General features: G+C 28.8%; 5 protein-coding genes across 5 annotated transcripts; 2 read left to right on the top strand and 3 right to left on the bottom strand.

Moving 5' to 3' along the window:
• Nucleotides 1–231: 231 nt before the first annotated feature.
• On the top strand, nucleotides 232–1,851 carry LOC118066615 (histidine triad nucleotide-binding protein 3-like). The gene is made up of 6 exons (XM_035082739.1): nucleotides 232–387; nucleotides 506–570; nucleotides 675–792; nucleotides 883–1,076; nucleotides 1,172–1,399; nucleotides 1,528–1,851. Exons 1-5 carry the CDS (start codon nucleotides 324–326, stop codon nucleotides 1,211–1,213), a joined length of 483 nt encoding a protein of 160 aa, XP_034938630.1. The 5' UTR covers nucleotides 232–323; the 3' UTR covers nucleotides 1,214–1,399; nucleotides 1,528–1,851.
• Nucleotides 710–3,443, bottom strand: LOC118066610 (mitochondrial enolase superfamily member 1-like). The gene is made up of 6 exons (XM_035082733.1): nucleotides 3,301–3,443; nucleotides 3,093–3,195; nucleotides 2,893–3,008; nucleotides 2,684–2,838; nucleotides 2,015–2,598; nucleotides 710–1,722 (listed from the first exon to the last, which is right to left on the bottom strand). The coding sequence occupies exons 1-6, from the start codon at nucleotides 3,382–3,384 to the stop codon at nucleotides 1,424–1,426; spliced, it is 1,341 nt and encodes a 446-aa protein (XP_034938624.1). The 5' UTR covers nucleotides 3,385–3,443; the 3' UTR covers nucleotides 710–1,423.
• A 32-nt stretch (nucleotides 3,444–3,475) lies between these two features.
• On the bottom strand, nucleotides 3,476–15,317 carry Setd3 (SET domain containing 3). The gene is made up of 6 exons (XM_035082732.1): nucleotides 15,009–15,317; nucleotides 14,410–14,901; nucleotides 14,165–14,288; nucleotides 4,980–5,094; nucleotides 4,402–4,881; nucleotides 3,476–4,326 (listed from the first exon to the last, which is right to left on the bottom strand). Exons 1-6 carry the CDS (start codon nucleotides 15,121–15,123, stop codon nucleotides 4,201–4,203), a joined length of 1,452 nt encoding a protein of 483 aa, XP_034938623.1. The 5' UTR covers nucleotides 15,124–15,317; the 3' UTR covers nucleotides 3,476–4,200.
• Nucleotides 8,441–13,746, top strand: LOC118066604 (uncharacterized). Its single transcript, XM_035082727.1, has 2 exons — nucleotides 8,441–9,074; nucleotides 10,298–13,746. The coding sequence occupies exons 1-2, from the start codon at nucleotides 8,955–8,957 to the stop codon at nucleotides 13,595–13,597; spliced, it is 3,420 nt and encodes a 1,139-aa protein (XP_034938618.1). The 5' UTR covers nucleotides 8,441–8,954; the 3' UTR covers nucleotides 13,598–13,746.
• A 719-nt stretch (nucleotides 15,318–16,036) lies between the features above and the next one.
• Nucleotides 16,037–17,356, bottom strand: Ccs (Copper chaperone for superoxide dismutase). Its single transcript, XM_035082737.1, has 4 exons — nucleotides 17,099–17,356; nucleotides 16,569–17,036; nucleotides 16,313–16,494; nucleotides 16,037–16,235 (listed from the first exon to the last, which is right to left on the bottom strand). The coding sequence occupies exons 1-4, from the start codon at nucleotides 17,108–17,110 to the stop codon at nucleotides 16,073–16,075; spliced, it is 825 nt and encodes a 274-aa protein (XP_034938628.1). The 5' UTR covers nucleotides 17,111–17,356; the 3' UTR covers nucleotides 16,037–16,072.
• Nucleotides 17,357–17,367: the final 11 nt, after the last annotated feature.

The following is a 17,367-nucleotide window of genomic DNA, read 5'->3' as shown; positions in this document are numbered from 1 at the left end:
GACATTCTCAAAATTTTGACTATGTTAATCAAATTCACTCAATAAAAATATATTTAAAAAAAAAAATTACCAATTTTATCTTTTGCTAAATTAATATAGTTTTTTTTTACATAAATTAATAAAAGAATAACTTTAATAATTATTTATTTTCAATTTTTTAAATTCTAACCACATATTAATTGTTGATATTTTGATTTGATTCAAGAAGTTAATATTACTTCATCCAAGCACCGTTAGGTGGCTAATCATTTTATTTGCGATTAGAGATAAAATAAACATTGAAACAGATTTTATTAAATTCAATCCTTAAAATTGTCAGAAAAATGTCGAGAAAACTCCAATCTCTTATCATAATAATTGCAACAATTATTTTTGGTGCCTATGTCAGTACGTTCGATCATTAATTATCATTAAGGTTTAGTAATTACAATCGTGCAGACATGGTTCATAAGTGCTAAAAGTATTCATTATTATAATAAATAATTAACATCAACAATGGCTACAGTTTCAGATAATTGTATATTTTGTAAAATTATTAATGGTCAATCTCAAGCTGATTTTATCTATGAGGTGAAGTAATTTTTGTAGTCTTATTCTTTTATTGTTATAAGTTTAACTTTTCTCCAATAAATAACTGCGTACATTAAAGATATCTATTTTTTTTTATTTATCAGGATGATGATTTGGTATGTTTCAAAGATATAAATCCTGCATCAGACCATCATTATTTAATTATTCCAAAAAAACATATTATAAATGCAAAAGAATTGAAACTGGAAGATGAACCACTTTGTAAGTATTTTTTTTAAAACTTCAGTGACTTTTATCGCATTATCATTCTACTGTCATACAAGCATCATAGAAAATATTTTTTTCTATTAGATGATAAGATGGTCGAGACAGTGGAGGTCGTCGTAGCACAACAAGGACTTAATTTATCGTCTACTAGAACTGGATTTCACTGGCCTCCTTTTAATACTGTCAATCATCTGCATTTACACGTAATCTATCCAATAGAGAATATGAGTTTTATCAAAAAACAAATGTTCAAACCAAATTCTTATTGGTTTGTTGGTGTAAGTTTATAAAAATTTCATTTAACTTTAATATAAATCAATTACGTGTATGAATTATATCACAATAATCATTGAAAACAATTTTATTTTTTCAGACTGATTATGTCAAGTCACGATTCAAATCTCTTAAAGAATGATAAATGACTAAAGTTTCACATTATATTGCTAATCATAAAAATTTTTTATATATATTTATGTAATGTCATTCAGCATTTTTTCGTGATGAAATTTACAATTGAGAAAATATTCTATGAATTTAATAAAAGAATTGAAGCCATGTCATTCGTTTTAAATTATATACTGAATGAAAACGGCTAACCAAAGTAAGTGTAAATAATACAGTTTATTTAGATTTTGGGTTTCTTGTAAATTCCTTCATTGAACATCCGTTGCCATTCTTTTCCACCAGGATATTCATAATTTATAATACTCTCTTCCTTTAACTTTGTAGAATATCCTGGATCTTTAGGCGCTATATATTGTGCATTTTTAATAATAGTAGGAGTTTCAAAGTGTTCATGTTGTTGATCTACATATTCGATTATACGTTTTTCTATTGTTCCACTTAAACAAATGTAATCCCACATTTGCAAATGTTGAACCATTTCGCAAAGGCCAACTCCTCCAGCATGAGGACATACAGGAACTATAAATGCAATACAATTACATATTCAATGTAAACATATAAACTTATACATGTAATGAAAATTTTAATCGATCAATATTTGATGAGACTAAAAATAAAAAGCAAAAGAAGAACATTATAAAACATTAATTCTTTCTTAATATCCAACAATTATTTTAAAAATGTGATATTAAATTCATTTTCACACAAATGCTCCCAATTTATTATTATCCTGTTCATTTAAATTTATTCTTTTGTTTTTATTGATTTATTTTAATTATTCACATTTATTCAAATTAACAATAACACATACCTCCTAATTTGAAAGCCATTAAATATACTGAAAGAATTTCATTGACTCCACCTATACGAGCTGAATCAATTTGACAAAAGTCTATAGCTTTTGTTTGAAGAAATTGTTTGAAAATAACTCGATTTGCACATGCTTCGCCTGTAGCTACTCCAATACCTAAAGGACGAAGTGCCTCTGCTATTTTGGCATGACCAAGAACATCATCAGGTGAAGTTGGCTCTTCAATCCAATAAGGTTTGAAGTCTTTTAATTGTTTCATCCACTCAATAGCTTCCTCAACATTCCAGATTTGATTGGCATCTACCATCAATTTACGTTCGGATCCAATTTCCTGACGAATTAGATTACACCTTCGGATATCATCGCTCAAATTTCGACCAACTTTCGCTTTAAAATGAGTATAACCAAGACTAAGGTATTTTTTACAGAGATGACGAACTTTTTCATCATTATAGCCTAACCAGCCAACCTGAGTTGTATAAGCAGGTAATCCATTCTTTAATAAATATTTTTCACGTTCCGCTTTACCTGATTGTTTCTCTTTTAATATTGCTATTGCTTCTTCTGGAGTTATAACATCTGTACTGTAATAAAAAATACATTACTCACAGAAAATTAGTTTAGCTGACAGAAAAAAATTTCTAATGTTCAAAAAAAAAAAATAATTACATATAACGAAAATCAATAGTAGAAACTAATTCTTCAGGAGACATATCTGTGAGTAATTTCCATACAGGAACACCTTTGATTCGAGCCCATAAATCCCATAAAGCATTTATCACTGCAGCTGTTGCTAAATGGGTTACTCCTTTTTCCGGCCCAAGCTAACGAATTTTAAAATAATAAAGAATTTTTAATTTAAACGTTTTTTCTTTTACCCATCGCAACTGAGATTCGCTGGTAATTTTTCTCCAAAATCCTGCGAAGTCTTTAAATATGTCATAAACATTTTCATGTTGTATTATCAGTAGAATAGCTTCACATGCTTTTACAACTGTAGACATACAATTAAATGCACTAATCAAGAGTTGATTACATAATTTTAGCGCTATACGCTATAAATTAAAAAATTAGATACCAATTTCAGTTCCTCTTCCACAAGTAAACGTAAGCCCGTACCCTTCAATTCCATCTTTTAATCTAATTGTTACATAAGCACAGGAGTAATCAGGATCTGTGTGCTATATTAAGTGCATTAAAAATTTAATTACTACTTAATTACATACTCAAGATCCATTCTGAATTTATTATTTACAAAAAAAATATTAAAATAGTTTTATTAATACCATTGCATCACTTCCATCAGATTGTAAAGAAGTCGGAAACCGAATGTCTTTCACAGAAACGTCTACAATCAATCCAGAGACCATTTTTAAATTTTTAATTATTCTTTACACCTTAATAAAATCACTAACTGATGTTTTTATCTGCAAGACGGGTGAGAAATGAATGAAACATTGATTTTATCAGACTTGCTGTTCAAAACAAACATTTATTGTAGTTTATTCACACACTATCTATCTTCTTAAATGTATTACGTGTCTGATAACGTTAACAGCAGCACAGAAGTTATCTAATTTGTACTTGGCTTCAGTAATACATATCATTTTAAAAGATAAACAGTGAAAAGTATTAGATTTTATCAACACAGTTGTGATTTTGATTTAACATAAAATTATAATAGTCAATTGATTAAAAATATTGTTTTGCACTCAAAATTAACTGTAATATTTATTACTTTTATAAGAATTCTAAAAATATAGCCAAGTTATAGCTTTAAAAGTTTACTTTTTAACATTAGCAAGGTCGAAAACTCACACAACCAGCAATTTCAAAATCTAAACACATAGTAGGATAAAAGTTCGAATAATGATGAATTTTTTTCAGAAGAATACATTGAATGACCAAGCTTAAGTCATAATTACGTTATAAAAGAAAAGCTTTAGAGAATTGTTGTTTCACGGATAAATTTTATAATATTCATCACTACTGAGTTTATAGAAATTATTTATAACTTTTTACAAAGTTAATATAAATAAATGATAAAAGATATTGAATATGACGAAGAAATAAATAATAAAAGTTCGATGAGTGCCATGATTAGGTGGACATTTCATGAATAGTAAATAATATTTATAATAATGAATAATCATTCATTAATAAATCATATCAGTTAAATAATTCCGTCAAGCTTTAATCCACTGTTCGACATAATCAAGAGCTCCCAAAAGAATTTTCTTCTCCGAAATTCTTAATTCTAAAATCATTCTCCTTGATGGAGTCATGGTCGTTTTCAATAATACTAAATCCTCCTAAAAAAATTTACAGAATTAAAAAAAAATCATCAAAGTAACATAGAATTTTTGAATAATAAAAATTGAAATTACCTCCAAAGTCGTAGGATAATTAGCTATTAATAACTTAAGTCTCATTTGCAGGAACTTCCGTACATTCTCTTCGACAATAGTATCAAGTGCGCAATCTCTATGCATTAGGTCTAATACTTTGTCTGATTCAAGCCAATGATCGAGTTCGACTTTCCGCATGTTGAAGACTCTGAGGAAAGCAAGCATCTGATCAGATACAGGTTCGCTTCCTGCTCTTAGTAAAAATGACATGTTTGTGGACGTAAATCCAAGCTTTTCAAGAAGACTAATCCGATCGTGGTAGAGAGGATCTGATTTGCTGATACCTAGGCGAAGTTTAAAGCCATCGTTTTTGTTATCTGTACAAACGAAGCCTGAATGTACGAAGAAATCGGAGTTGGTACGTGCACCGTAGCTTATAAATATTTGTTCTCCAGTCTTGAACGCACGTTTAGCATAACACTCGCAGGTGTCTGAATTGATATTGTAGTCGGTTGTTATCTGTGTAGAACGAATAAAAAATATTATTCAATAAATCATCATGGATTTATTGTTGACTAAGACAAACATCCATGTAATTTTAAATATTGCTTTTTTACCATTCCTTCTTCATGATTGCACATATCCCACATTGGAATAAGAGCGTGTATCATCTGCGTGCCGTTTCTGCTAGGAATTATGTTCTGTCTTGTCATGATTGTGGAAACTGCCCAGCTGAAATAATTTATCATTTATTAATACTCCAGTTATTTTATTAAATATGTAAAACATCATTTTAATTCTTATATTACAAAATTAGAATAGATATACCGTTTTTAGTTATCATGAGAAATACAACTATGAGAATTGAAATAAAAATAAAAGATACATGTTTTAATGAAGTGTTCAATTCATAAATAAATAATTAGCAAATGATGAAAGGCTTCTTCGACTATGAATAAAAATTCTTTTGTTTTATACAAGCTAGAAGCTACTACCATTAATTGTATACAATAATTATATACTTTTATTTAATATCAAACAGTACATCTATCCTGCTAAATAATAATTTAAACCATTACTCAATTACATTTATGCTTATTTCATCCTACATTTAGAAATTTTTTAAATTATAAATTCATTCTACCTTTAAATTATTTTCCAACTTATTAATGAGTGATTAATAATTAATCAAAATTTAATCAAGAATATTCATAATTCTAAACACACCTCACATAGTTACAACAATATTGATTAAAAGTTATTAACAAGCTGTTAAACATAATCTTTATCTGTCAATAATTAGGTCTCCAACAATCTCTACACATGTAATTTATACGTGTTGAAATTAATTATAATAAATTTATTCCAGCATTCTATATATTAAATATTTGTGCTTAATATGTTTTCATCATTAATTTCTTATTCTTTTATGTTTAAGCATTACCTTTTATTTCAAATTCTCAACTACTAGTAAATCAATAGAAAATAAAAAACAGTTACATCTTTATACAGAAAGAACTTTCTAGTAATTTCTCTATACATATGATCATGAATGTTACGAATCATCAAAATTCCTATTCAACAGTTGAAATTTATCAAATAAATCGGTCAATGAGCAAAACTCCGAAAGTCGTTTAATTTTTAAGTACTCTGACCCACAAAACCGGAAATATGTTTATAAAAAGGTGATATTATTGTTTCATTGAAACTTTCTCTCTCAGAGTACGTAGATATAATATATGTTCTTATTCAGTGCGAACACGCGTTCACGGTCATGTTAATACTGATGTTAAGACGATGACTAGTGATAATAATAATTTCTTGTAAGTTTACTTAAAGATTCTTCACCTCACGGACAATAAATCAAAGGAAATTATTTATTTATTCATAACATAAGCTTTTTTTCTATAAAAAAGTTTTTCTTTTCTATTATTTTAAAATTAAATAGAAGCTAAGTTATTATTCAATGCTTTAATTGTTTTTGGTTTGAATTAATTAAATAACTAATTAAACAACTGCATGTTGAATTTTTTGATAAGATGATTTAATTAGGTGCTAATAACGTTGTTGAATGTTTCAAAAAAAAAAGTAAAGAAAGTATCTATTTAAATAATTAAAATTAATTTTCAGCTTTATCATTCGAAAAGATTATCTTTAAAATGAAAAGTATAATAAAACTGTGAATTTTTAATTAAATACTCAGTAGCGATAGAAAATTAACACGAAAGAAATCAGTAATTCAAAAAGTTACAATTTGCTAAAAATTTATAACCACTGTAATGATTAATTAAGTATTTGGTAATCGAGATAAGTGAACAATTGTCTTTATAAGCTTGTGTATTTTAGTAAATTGAGGTTTATTGTTTCTACCTACTAACCAGTATAAAAATAAAAGGAAGTATTTATTTAAAATACTCTTATCATTATTAGTTAATTTATTAATTAAATATTTACTTAAAATAACTAATTATTATTTTATTAATAGGATCTTTTAATTAGATTCAATAGCTTCATTAAGAAGAGAAAGACCATGAAAATTGAATATTTTATCTAAAGCTTGAAGCTACTTAATTTCAGTTCTTTTTAACATGCTCAGAATTTGTTCTCTTCATCAAAGAGATTCAAAGAAGCAAAATGAAGAGATATATTTTTTTTTTATGAGAAGAAGATTCATTTTGTTCATCTTGTTAATCTTTTTCTTCCTGTTTAAGTGTATTTCAGCTGATTACACTCAACTGCGTGTATCAAGAAAGTTGTTACGTGTGAAAGTGCATGGGCTCTCATTTTAAATTCCATGTAACTTTCAGTATATTTAATAAAACTCCTTGCCCCACAAAATAACAATCTTAATAACAAGCTACTTTGTACTTCTTCATTACTTATGATGGATTATTACACATCATTTTTTTTTTACTTTCATATTAATTACGATTATGATGATTACGATAGTTATCAAACAATGATGCTTTTAAATTGTAAATCGAATCGAGAGGATAAAAATAGGACGTTTGTGGCTTTAGTGAAAACTGTGACAGCAATGTGAAATCAAAGTTTAAAGATATCCTTTACATTTGTTATTCGCAATTTGAAAAATAATAGAAATGGGGAGAACTGACAGAAATCGTTGGTGGATATACACTTCGATGCATGTGGGAAGGTCGTACGAAGAAGATCGTGAGATTCTTACTGTACTTTCTATTATTTTTTCGTGACTAAAAGATTGGCAGATGTTACGAGAACAATCAAACAATTTTATTGACTCCATGTTAATGACTAATTGAATCTTTACTGTTTCTCAATAAATTTATTGCTCCTATTGTTTATTTATTTCTTATTCAAGTTATTAGGTCATCATAATAAATATGTTAATATAAATATTAAGTTCAATAGACTTTGATAAATAAATTATAATTTATTAATAAAAAGTTGATGAAAAATTAAAAACAACTGTATATTTCATTTATTTCAAATGAAATGCTATAATTTCATCTTAAAGAAGGTATAATATTAAAAAAGAATTCAACTAATCAAATATTTAAAGAAAGTAAATATTTTCTACAAGGAATAATTATTTAAGCTACTGATCAATAAATATATAATTAATTTTTCATGACTACTAAAAATTTACAATTTTATTAATTAAATTGATCACTCACGTATTATCAATCAATTATCGATTTCTCGCTCTCGATATTTCCATTAACTAGTCTGATGCAAAAAAGTTTACTTTCAATATTATTTTTTCTGCAACAAATGTCATACGATAGAAAACTATGAATAAAAACGAAATACTCCATTTATTAAAGCGTAATAGATCCAGATTGTGGTTGAAATAAAAACAAAACAGTCACGTATATAAACATAATTACGGTAATTATTAGGAAACCTGTAATGATCCTGAACGACTGGTCTACATATTTAAATTAGATGAACAACTCTCTTGATTTGTTCATCATCTGATTCGTTTTTGAAACACAGAGTAATTGCTAGATGAAAATTAATCTATCGAGATATATATGAGTGAGAGAGAAGAGGAAGAGAGTGCCTGTCTATGAACCTTTAGAAGTCTCCTGAAGTTTCACCGGCTTACTTACTGCTATGGCCAGAGAAAACCGCATCAGTTTGCGAGAAGAACGTGACGAGAGTGGATCTAACTTGTGTCTTTCTAAAAAGTACTATTTCAAACTTTAGTTTGCTTCAATAACATACATATCTACTATTAATTATTACATCTATCAAACATAATTGAACTTAAAAAAGAAAACAAGTGTCCAATAAAAAGAAAACTTTTTTTTTATTGAAAAATATTTTCTTATCATAAGTTGATTGACCATTGGATGGAATATGAAGATTTATTAAATTTGTGTAATAGAAAAAATATAATATTTGTTATTCTGTGTTTGATGGTGATTTATGTGCATTTTTTCTTGAATTAAAATTTATAAACAAACAATTACTAGAAATTGCGTTGATTTTCTAACGTATATGTGCGTGAGATATGTCGCAGATTCTTGATTTATTAGGAGCTCGCTAAAAGTTCTCACGGATTCGCAAGAGAATGCGATCTTTTTAAAAATTATATTGACATCATCATGTGGAAAGGTTTATTGCTGATTTTATTAACAATATCAATTAATTATTGTTCGACCTTTGAATCATCAAGACTCTTAGTGACTGAGGGTCTAAAGAATGTGCGTGGTATTAATAATCAGGTAAATATTTATTATAATTACTTCAATATTTACGTCAAAGAAAAACTTTTCAACACTTTAATTGAAATTCCTGGTTTCAATTTAAAGAAAAAAAAATATGATTATGTTGTAAAATTACCATTTTGTTTATGTATGTAAATTAAATATATTATGATGTTTGACATAAATATAATCTTTTTAAAATAATGATGATACTTGAAAATTCAAAACAAATTAAATTACTTTCATCTCTTGTGCAATTGTGAGTTTGCATCTGTGATCACGAACTTTCTTTTTTATGGTAGTTGGACTTTTGGAATAATTTACATTTAATGTCTAATCCGGAAGTAAGAGAGAGCATACATTTTGGGACGCCGAATAGAGCACAGTAGAGTTTTAGATATTATCTCATTTTTACTTTCTAAATGATTTAATTTGAATTCGAAAATAAACCTAGTATTATAATTTTATTTTATTATCAACTATAAGGAAATAAATTGAACATTTGGATAACAGAGAAACTGATGTGTTAATTCAACTGGAAAATAATATTAGCTGTCAATAAATATAAATAATAAAATGGTTAAATATAATTTAGTCAAGTATAGTGGTTACAATGACTTTAACCACACTTAGTAGATTTAAATGAATGATAAAACTTTTATTCATCATTTCCTGTGGAAATAGTTTCACGTATCTGTTTATTCTGTTATGAAATTTGATTCTATCATATTTTCATTCATATTTACCTGCTTATTACAGTAAAATTCAATCCTAAAATGACAAATTAATTTCCTCAAGAATATTTTTCGAACGAATTCTTCAAATTAATGCCAATAAATCAATTAATTAAAATAAAAGATAATTATTATTTCTAATTGCATCATTAATATAACAAAATTACGTCTTTCAAGAAAGAATTTTTTTTACATAAGAGTTGATTTTTTTCAACCATTGTTTCAATCCAGTACATCACTATTATTGCAATAATTAAATTCCTCTACTATTTTCTACGATTTATCTTGCCGAATACAACGGCTATTCTTGAATCGCGGCAGATTCTCTCGACTTTCCATGCGACTTTCAACTACACAATCATAATTGGAGCTTCATTCTCACGATATTCCAACGTAGAAACGTCTAGCGTCACAACATCACCAATTATATGTCATAGAGAAGAGATATCATGTTAAAAATATTTCGAAAGTATGAATTTTAACATTACAATCTGCTTTCTTTTGCAGAAATACCGTCTGAATGTTGATAAAATCGACTACGATGAAAATTATCCAGCTGATGAGCCGGGGTTTGAGGGAGGGAAATTGATTGGAAAGTGGCGAAGTACTGGTGCAGCTATTGAACCTAAATGGAGAGATGGAGATTCTATTCCTTTAGTACCTTTTGAAGAAGCAGCAACATTGCGTCGAGTGACAAAAAATAAAGAAAAACCATTGACAACTGGTGAGGCTATCCCACGAGAACTAGCAGTATCTAATTCACTTGCTAGCAAGCTTCATGAAATTCAACATGCGAAAATACGTTACTTGAATGCACCTGTTACTGAAATAAAACCTATTCCCGAGTTTATTTCAGCATTCAAAGATGTAAAAACGTATTCAGTTGAAGAGCCTCAGGAACCAGTTCATCATAAGAATGATTTTACAAATTCTTTTCAGAATGAAAGTCGAAGATATCGACTTAGGAAACCAAAGCCAATAGTTGTTAATTTACATGAAGGTGAAAATCCAGGTGTTGCTTATGTGCGAGAACCAGTTGTAAAAAGTTCATTGAGTTCATCTACTGAAGGTAAACAACAAATTACTGGAGATCGAATGGAAAATAAGAAAACCACAGTACTACCAGGGAGAAGTGAAATAATTCGACCTAAAAGTCCATTTGAAAATCATCCAGAGTATGAATTAAATGATGACGAGTATCAAAGACCAAGGCCAAGAAAACGCCGGCCTCCACAAAATTACGAATTTTCTGAAGAAGGAAATTCCGATCCAGTTCCAGAAGTTAAAAGGTGGCCCAATGGACTAAATTCTGGCAGAAAAAATCGCACGAGAGGAAATCCATTAGAGAGTGAGATAGTGAATCAAAGGATGGAGAATTCAGAGCTCAAGTCTTTATTAAAAATGCAGCAGATTGAAGGTCTTAGTCTCTCAGAGATTCTTCAACGAAGAAATTTATCTCTTAGTGATTTGTTGAAGGGAAAATCAGATGTTATTAAAGTACTGAAGGCTAATAATACTGATGATGATGTAGAAAGCATATCAAATACTAGACAAAAAGATTTTAATCCAACAATTGTTCGAGAGAAGACAGTAGATCGACCGCGATGGAGAATAAATCCTAGAATAAAATCAAAAGATAGAAGACGTAATCAATTCTCGACAATGACAATGACTACATCAACAATGACTACGCCAACGCCAATATCAACGACAATGTGGTTTGAAAAAAATTATTGGGCTGAAACAAAAGACGATTTAAACAGACAAATAATAGAACCAATGAAAGGTAATGAGAGAAAGTCAAAAGAGAGTGACATAAAGTCTTCAACAAAAGCAATTGCTAAATTAACTGAGGCAAATATTTTCGCACGCTTCAATTCTTCTGGTCGGAAACCTGTTGCTATATCTACAACTGTTGAAACTATTAAAGAAGAAGATCCTGTTGTAAAATACGAGCCTAAGAAACAGTTAACAACAGTACCATCAAGCACTGAAGACGATGAAATAATGGAATTTTCAGACTTTTCTACGAAAACAAGTAGTCTAGACGATAAAGTAGCAAAGTCCGTCGTGACAACGACATTAAAACCAGATGTGACGTCCCCAAGGCATCAAGCAACTACAGTTATTGCAGGATATAATGATATTGGAAGAGATGATGGTGGTTCTACATTAAGCATTGAACACATTTTATCAACAGAGCCAACTAAATCCACTGCAGCAACTGCTAATCGGCATATTGATGAAGACAACAAATTTAATACTCTCATCGAATACAATAAATCTGAAAATGATGCAGATTGTAATGATGAAGGTATGATAGATTATCAAAATGATGGAGAAAATAGTCGAGATCAAGAATATGACAATGGAGGCACGATGGATGGTGAAGAATATTATGATCTACCAGAAACAACAACTATAGAAATGACGACACCAATTAGTATAACAACTACAGAGGACTTTGAAACAACACAGATAAGTTATGAAGACGAAGAAGAAACAGAAATACCACCAAACCATCGACCTGAACCATCGAATATGTTTCTTAATAATAAACGTTATGAACAAGTGATTTCAGAGATTGAACCTGAAGCACGTGCGGAGATATTTGAAGTAATTAGCTCAGGATCTAGTACTCATTTAGAGAAACTTTTACGATCAAGGAATATGAGTCTTGATGAATTAATATCACTAAGACAAAGAGGATCTAGCCAAGCTCATTTAGCTGGATTTGCTCGACCGAAATCAAGGTCTCATAAATTCATAGAGAAACCAACAATTCGATCATATGTTCCATCTAGCACAGAAAGTATTAGAAGTACTATTCCAACCACAATTCCCTCATTAAGTAGTTTCAGATCGTCTCAGTTTAAAATTAATGTTGAAGAAATCACACTTAAGCCTTCTCCAACAACTCCATTGATAACTACTATCATTACTACAACTACTTCGACTACTTCCACTCCAACTACTACTCCAGCGACAACTACTTTATTAGCGGATGAAGTGACAGAAAATACTAAGAGTGATTCTCGAATTGTTAATGTCACTGACAAAACTCCAATAGTGATTAATATTTCATGCACTGATGATAAAAAAGAGGAAAAAATTCAAGCAGTATTTGAGAAAAATTCTCTTGAATTAGTTGATTTATTAAATGCCTTTGATTCTCTTCCTTTTGCGATCCATAAGCATGTAGAAAAAATTCTAATTCCTACTTCTACTGAAATTAGTCCTGTTACGGAGAAAAAAGAAGAGATTAAAATAGTAAATGAAGAAGTTCTTGATGTTATCATGAAAGAAAAAGATCTAAACGACAGAGAAATTTTAGTAAAATCTCCAGAAGTTGGTTCTGTAGAGGAAATTATCAAGAAATTTGAAGCTGAAGAATCAACAAGTACAACAGAAAGTGATTTAGCTCATTCAATACACGAGAAAGAAAGAAAAACTTTATCTAAAGTAAAACCGAGTATAATAGCTAGTGGAGTTATACTTGGAATGACTATTGTAGGCTTCTTAGCTCTTTTCATCACATGTAGAATCCGTCAGAAGCAGAGATACATGTACAAAAATACTTTTTCCAAGGCAGTTTTCCAGGCACCAGTCATGAATGGAAGAAAGTTGTCTAACTCGAGTAGCTTGAATACGATAATGGTGAATGTTGTTGCAACATCAACCACCAAAAGAACAGTTCAACAAGAGACACAAGAAGTTGAAGAAACTTTTGATTGTAAAAGTGACATTGATCACGATTCATTGGACGCCAATGATAGCTGGGAAACGATTCCTGACTTTATGAAATAAGTTATATTATTATAACTGTTAATTCTTAAACCTTAACATTGATGTATATTTTTTAGATGTTAAGTCAATTTACTGGCTTTAATGTTTTGTCAAGATTTTAATTTTTAAGCTTCATTTGTTACTTAAAGAAACATTATTTAATTTTCTTAAAAAAAAAAGAAAAAATTATATCAAATAGTGTGTCGAATATTGCCATTTTAAATTATTAGGCAACTGATTTGAAAATATTATCTTAAAAATTAAAAAATTAAGAAGCTTGAAATGATTAAATGAGATTTTTATTCGATAGTTGCCAGTATTTTTAATTGTTTAGATAAAAAAGAAAAAAGGCTGATTACTTTGTCGATTATGACGAACATTTTCATCAAAAAATGAACCAATATTTGTATTATTATAATTAATATTATAATGTTCATCATTATTGATATTGCTTGTGCAATTTTTGAATATCAGTGTATTAAGATAACTATAATTTATTGTTAATATTATATAATTATAATCTACATAATTAAATGTTAATTATTAAATTCACTTTGTTTTTATAACTTTATGTATAAATTTACTCACCAGTATTCCTCGTATGTAAAGACATCTCTTAATAATTCAGAAACTGGATTGTTGTTACTATGAAATAGCTGATGAAAATATGAATATTGCCTCGCAATATTTCTACAATGTTTTAATGCTGTCTCTAGATAAATAACAAAAAATAGCTACGATTAATATTTCTAAAATAGAATACATACTGTATAAATTCATTTTTAGTGTACAATCTAATCGATTAGATAGAAAAATATTCAATAAATGATTACCTAAAGTAGGGCTTCCTTTCAGTTCAATCATATCATTAGTAGACATATGTAAAACTGTACAGTAATTAGTAGGTAAAATATTAAGATAAGGTTTCCATATCGAATTATCTTTATGTCTTTCAATAAGAAGAGCTATCGCCAAGGCTACTTGAGGCATATGTTGAATCAATGGATCATTTTGTAAAGCAATTAGTTCAGGAGCAGCAGTTTCAGTACTAAAAATGAGCTTTCCAGGAATTTCAAGTATCAATTCATTGGCATCAAAATCTTTTTCTGCTTTTAGACCCAATTCATAGCCAGAAAATTCAGCAATACTTGCATTTTCCACATTCGATCCATTATCTTTCAACCATTTTACAAACTGTTCGATAGCTGATGAACGTTTTGTTGTGCTAGTCTTCATCTCCTCAAGTCTTTTAACCCTCCCAAGCACCGCCGTGATCTCCAAGTAGTTTTCCCATAATTGTGTCGTACATGTTGTATCACTGCACACTTAATAATTGACACATTGTTAATAATAAATTATGGGAAATGTGAATTAATTAAAATTGATTTAAAAAGCGTTATATAAAGAAGTAAATAAAGAATAAAATACTTACAGCGAAGTAATTTTTCACACTGAGTTGCTATTTCACCTCGTTTTGTAGACGATAACTTCTTTTGATGCGTTTGATGTTTACCTTTGGCAGAAGGATGTGGTTTTTTTCTACCCATTTTTTTGCTATCTATTGATGCTTTTGCTAACCGTCTCGAATTTCAGATTCATTATAGGACCGAGATAGAACAACAAATGTAACTACTAAAAATCCACTGAACTTGTTTACTAAAAATAGATTTTTGTCTGCCCGTGTGAGCTAAAGTAATTTGACGACATAACCTCATAAAAAGTAAATAGAGGCTAAGTCGAATAGAAGATTCCTGTTTTACTGTGACAGTTCCTGTACAGTTTTTTATATTCGTTAAAATTTTTTTAACAGAGGTCAGATCAACAGAACTACAAAAAATAATATACAATTTATGTTACATGTAATTGTCATAATGTAAGAATCAACTAAAAATTCATTAAAAAATTTCTGGAGTAAAAATTTACTCCAAAAAAATTACAAAGTATTTTTTAATTACTTAAAGTATTTAGTGTGTTAAGGAATTCCATGAAAAATAATTCTATTATTAAGCAAATCATAAAATCTCCTGAAGTACAGTAGGGTTTATAATTTTAATTTTTAAGAACTCCAATAATTTTTAAACAATTTTATTCAAGTATCACAACTTTTTATTTGTCTTTTTTAAACGTTAGAATATGAATTTGAATATGGTATTATGTATGTTCCTTCATATGTGTGACGCAGTATGTTTTGCTCGATAATATAGTGTCATAGAGGATTTTAGGGAATGTAAACAAAATGAGATTTACAAAGTTGTGATTTATTATGACCTACGGTTTCAGAATAGACGATATATTTCCTATAAAATTAAATGTATGGGTATACTTACATTTTCTTTTAATCATACGATTTTCCATCTTTTGCTATCTATCTTGAATATTATTGTCTTCCATTGAATATTATCAATTTTTTAATTATATCTAATTTACCACTAAAGAAGTTTGAAGAAGTACAACAAATACTACATTTTCTTGTAAAATAATTTATTACTCAATATATTAAGATATATCACAATTCGATGCTTGTTGCTCTGACAAAGGTACTATGCCTTTTTCTTTGTATTCATTACGTTCGTCCCATAATGTCTTCCCGTCGCATACACAGATTTTTTTACTATTTTGAAACAATCCTGCCGATCTTGCTATTATTCCACATGCAATGCTGAGAATTACATCGTTTCATTAAACACAAATTGATATTACATTGTATAATTTCATTAGTCTTATCTATTTACTTACCCTTTTCCACTATTTCCATCAACACTCGAGTTAACATCTTTTCCTTTTCCTAAATCATCCTCTTTCTCTGATACTACAATGCTTCTCCCAATTATATCTGATATACGCAGTAGTTTATCATTGAATCGAAAACTTGCTCTTCCGAATTTATCCGCAATTATATTACCAAGATCTCCAAGGTGCTATTTTATTGGATATATTTTTGTCAAATAAATTATTTCCACCGACAAATTATATGCACTCCATGCATACTTACTCGATTATTTACATCGTCTTCACGTCCACCATGATTTACTTCATGAGGATTATAATGAGGACCTACTGAAGCACAACCTTTAGTAATATCTCCACACTCGTGAATGTGTAATCCATGCAATCCAGGACTTAATCCATCAATTGTACCATCAATAATTGTATCTTTTTCATTAGATTCCGCAAATCTTACAAGTCCTTGAATATTATTATTACCGTTCAAATTTAAACCAACACCATCTATCATAGCAACTGCAGCGTTGCTTTCATTGTATCCATATCCTTTAAGCACTGCTTTTTTCCCCACTTTTTCAATTGCTTCCTGAATCACCGTATGAGAAATAGCTGTTTCTACAACAACTGTTTGTTTGTCAAATAATATTTCAAAATGATCAATCCCTTGTAATTCTTTTAACGAATTTTCTACTGCATTAATGCAGTTTTTGCAAGTCATTTCAACCGCAAACTCAATCTGCAATTACAAAACCATTTAATCTATAAGTTATTTTTATGGATATATTTATTTATTCATACCTTCGTTGTCATTTTAGTATCTATTACTGATGGTTTTCCAACACGAAACAAATTATTAATTGACGTTTTATTATTTACTTTTTACTCCTTTTTTACACTCTTGTAACGTTATGTAGTTTCTATTGAAACACGCGCGCAATTAAATAAATCATACAGTTTTAGTTTAATTAATTACATTTAATTCTTACAAACAAGCTAAAATTATTATTATTTTATTATTTTAACGTTTTCATATGTTAATATAATTTTTTATAAATATTTGACTGAAT

Source organism: Chelonus insularis, unplaced genomic scaffold (assembly GCF_013357705.1).
Source record: "Chelonus insularis isolate UGA/USDA-ARS -01 unplaced genomic scaffold, ASM1335770v1 contig_351_pilon, whole genome shotgun sequence".
NCBI classification, from domain to species: domain Eukaryota; kingdom Metazoa; phylum Arthropoda; class Insecta; order Hymenoptera; family Braconidae; genus Chelonus; species Chelonus insularis.
The sequence above is the reverse complement of the archived record's forward strand: the minus strand, read 5'-3'. Positions and strand labels throughout refer to the sequence as shown.

What these genes read in the sequence shown, in the direction of transcription:
- LOC118066615 (XM_035082739.1), top strand. Translation starts at nt 324, where the DNA reads ATGTCGAGAAAACTCCAATCTCTTATCATAATAATTGCAACAATTATT. An exon ending in ACTGGAAGATGAACCACTTT is followed by an intron (nt 793 to 882) that starts GTAAGTATTTTT and finishes TTTTTCTATTAG; the next exon opens with ATGATAAGATGGTCGAGACA. An exon ending in ATTCTTATTGGTTTGTTGGT is followed by an intron (nt 1,077 to 1,171) that starts GTAAGTTTATAA and finishes TTATTTTTTCAG; the next exon opens with ACTGATTATGTCAAGTCACG.
- LOC118066610 (XM_035082733.1), bottom strand. Translation starts at nt 3,384, where the DNA reads ATGGTCTCTGGATTGATTGTAGACGTTTCTGTGAAAGACATTCGGTTT. An exon ending in CTGATGGAAGTGATGCAATG is followed by an intron (nt 3,196 to 3,300) that starts GTATTAATAAAA and finishes CACTTAATATAG; the next exon opens with CACACAGATCCTGATTACTC. An exon ending in GCGAATCTCAGTTGCGATGG is followed by an intron (nt 2,839 to 2,892) that starts GTAAAAGAAAAA and finishes AAAATTCGTTAG; the next exon opens with CTTGGGCCGGAAAAAGGAGT.
- LOC118066604 (XM_035082727.1), top strand. Translation starts at nt 8,955, where the DNA reads ATGTGGAAAGGTTTATTGCTGATTTTATTAACAATATCAATTAATTAT. An exon ending in TGCGTGGTATTAATAATCAG is followed by an intron (nt 9,075 to 10,297) that starts GTAAATATTTAT and finishes TTTCTTTTGCAG; the next exon opens with AAATACCGTCTGAATGTTGA.
- Setd3 (XM_035082732.1), bottom strand. Translation starts at nt 15,123, where the DNA reads ATGGGTAGAAAAAAACCACATCCTTCTGCCAAAGGTAAACATCAAACG. An exon ending in GAAAGGAAGCCCTACTTTAG is followed by an intron (nt 14,289 to 14,409) that starts GTAATCATTTAT and finishes TTATTTATCTAG; the next exon opens with AGACAGCATTAAAACATTGT. An exon ending in TTTACATACGAGGAATACTG is followed by an intron (nt 5,095 to 14,164) that starts GTGAGTAAATTT and finishes AAATTATTTCAG; the next exon opens with CTGGGCAGTTTCCACAATCA.
- Ccs (XM_035082737.1), bottom strand. An exon ending in AAGACGATGTAAATAATCGA is followed by an intron (nt 16,495 to 16,568) that starts GTAAGTATGCAT and finishes CCAATAAAATAG; the next exon opens with CACCTTGGAGATCTTGGTAA. An exon ending in GATGGAAATAGTGGAAAAGG is followed by an intron (nt 16,236 to 16,312) that starts GTAAGTAAATAG and finishes TGTAATTCTCAG; the next exon opens with CATTGCATGTGGAATAATAG.